Here is a 1,855-nt window from a genome sequence, read left to right as displayed (position 1 = left end):
GGCGGTGCTGCGAGGAGGTGGTGAAGCGGCGCGGGCAGAGCGCGCACGCGAAGGGCTTCTCGCCCGTGTGGATGCGCTCGTGCTCCGACAGGTTGCCCTTCTGGCTGAAGCTCTTGCCGCACGACTTGCACGAGAACGGCTTCACGCCTGGTTTCGTGTTTAAGGATTGGTTAATACAATGGTTATAATAGTCAGTTGACACAATAAAATCAAGAGTCGATTGTAGCGGAATATGTTATGATGTATTGTTCGAAATGTGTGGAGGAAAGAAGGTAGAATTCCTCCATCGTCAAAAATAAGAGAAAGTTATATATATACTCTGTAGCGAAAGCAATTCGCTCGCACAATTCAGAAGAATGTATCGCTAGAAATGCCTTCGATTGGATTACTTTAAACGCTTTCTACGATTAATAATTAAATCTAAATACATTACAAAAAAGTATTTGAACAACGGTAAAACTGTTGAAATACAAATTTAATAAGAAACTATAAAATTAATCTAAATCTTTATCTATAAAGTGGAGTCACTCAAGGAACTGTGTTAGTTTTTATTTACAACTAGCTTCCGCCCGCAAATCCGTCCGCGCGGATGTCAGTATTTACAAATAACTGATCGGAACAGTCTTGGAAACGACATCAAATCCGGTAATTAAAAAGGTCGCGCTGAAAAGCACGCTTTAAAATTACACGCAAACAATATTAATTCCAATAAGAACGGCCGCTCGCCACACTGGATACGTCCGCTCGCATCAAAATTCAGAAATTATATGCAGCGCGCGGAAACGCTGCGGAACGCCGTCCTTATATAGGAGTCGTGGTGCGGCAGCGCGTCGCGCGGCCCGCGGGTGCCGCAAACGGTTCAAGCCAAATCCGACTTTCGGCGCTACAGGTTACGGCGCTGAATCGCGGTTCTACAGAACAACGTCTATGGTTAAAACTGAAAAATTAAGATTTTATTTCTACGTTTTTTCCAGGATAAAAAGTATCCCATTTTATGCCCAGGACAATAAGGTATAATTATACCCCCTAATACCCCTGCTATTTATTTTTCCAATATTTTCAATGTACACAATTGACCCTTCTACAGATTTATTATATGTAAAGATTCGCTTTGCTATTTTAGAATTATCGAATACTTACTATTTTGAATTTAATTGTTGGTAGTTTTAAAATTTGCTATTAATAAACACTTGTAAAGAGCTTGCATGAATAAAAAAGATATTGATTTTGAGATAAATTAAGCAAAACTATTGTAGAAATTGTTGAAAAACAGACCAGTATGCCAACGCATGTGGAGCGTGAGGCTGGTCTTGTGCGAGAACTTGTGTCGGCAAATTTCGCAGGAGAACTTCTTTACTCCGGAGTGCAACATCTGGTGGTTGCACAGGTTAGCCTTTGTCTTAAATGTTGCATCACACAGCTGCAAACCAAATATGCCATCATATTAACCATGCCATAATTATGCAATATATTTCTCTATTTATAATGAAACAGAGGAGATTGAAAATGCCCAGTGTCACCTTGCACCGGAAGGGTCGCTCCGCAGAGTGCACGAGCTGGTGGCGGCGCAGCAGCTGGCGGTGGCGGAAGTGCTTGCCGCACGCGCCGCACACGTAGCGCTGCGCCGCGTGCACCGACTGCTTGTGGTACACCACCGACGACGGGTGGTTCAGGATCTGCGGGCGACACGCGAGCGTCAAGCCTTTCTTATCTCTGACCTTTTAAAACCAGGAAATGTATTTGCTCAGCCCCTATTTCTATGAATATTTATGTGCTGTAGCGATCATGATACGTAAAAGTGATCCAAGGTGACCGACTAACTGATCTATCAACGCTCAGCCTAAATTACTGGACC

At 43.1% G+C, this 1,855-nt stretch overlaps 1 protein-coding gene across 1 annotated transcript in view; it reads left to right on the top strand.

The window, feature by feature from the left end:
- LOC119828772 overlaps positions 1 to 1,855 on the top strand; it is a 10,509-nt gene that overhangs the window by 4,073 nt on the left and 4,581 nt on the right. Inside the window, exon 10 of the mRNA XM_038351062.1 lies at positions 1,495 to 1,689. Coding sequence (XP_038206990.1) covers positions 1,495 to 1,689 — 195 coding nt within the window. The remainder of the gene's footprint in view (positions 1 to 1,494; positions 1,690 to 1,855) is intronic.

The sequence above is a fragment of the Zerene cesonia genome, chromosome 1 (assembly GCF_012273895.1).
Source record: "Zerene cesonia ecotype Mississippi chromosome 1, Zerene_cesonia_1.1, whole genome shotgun sequence".
Taxonomy (NCBI): Eukaryota; Metazoa; Arthropoda; class Insecta; order Lepidoptera; family Pieridae; genus Zerene; species Zerene cesonia.
The sequence above is the reverse complement of the archived record's forward strand: the minus strand, read 5'-3'. Positions and strand labels throughout refer to the sequence as shown.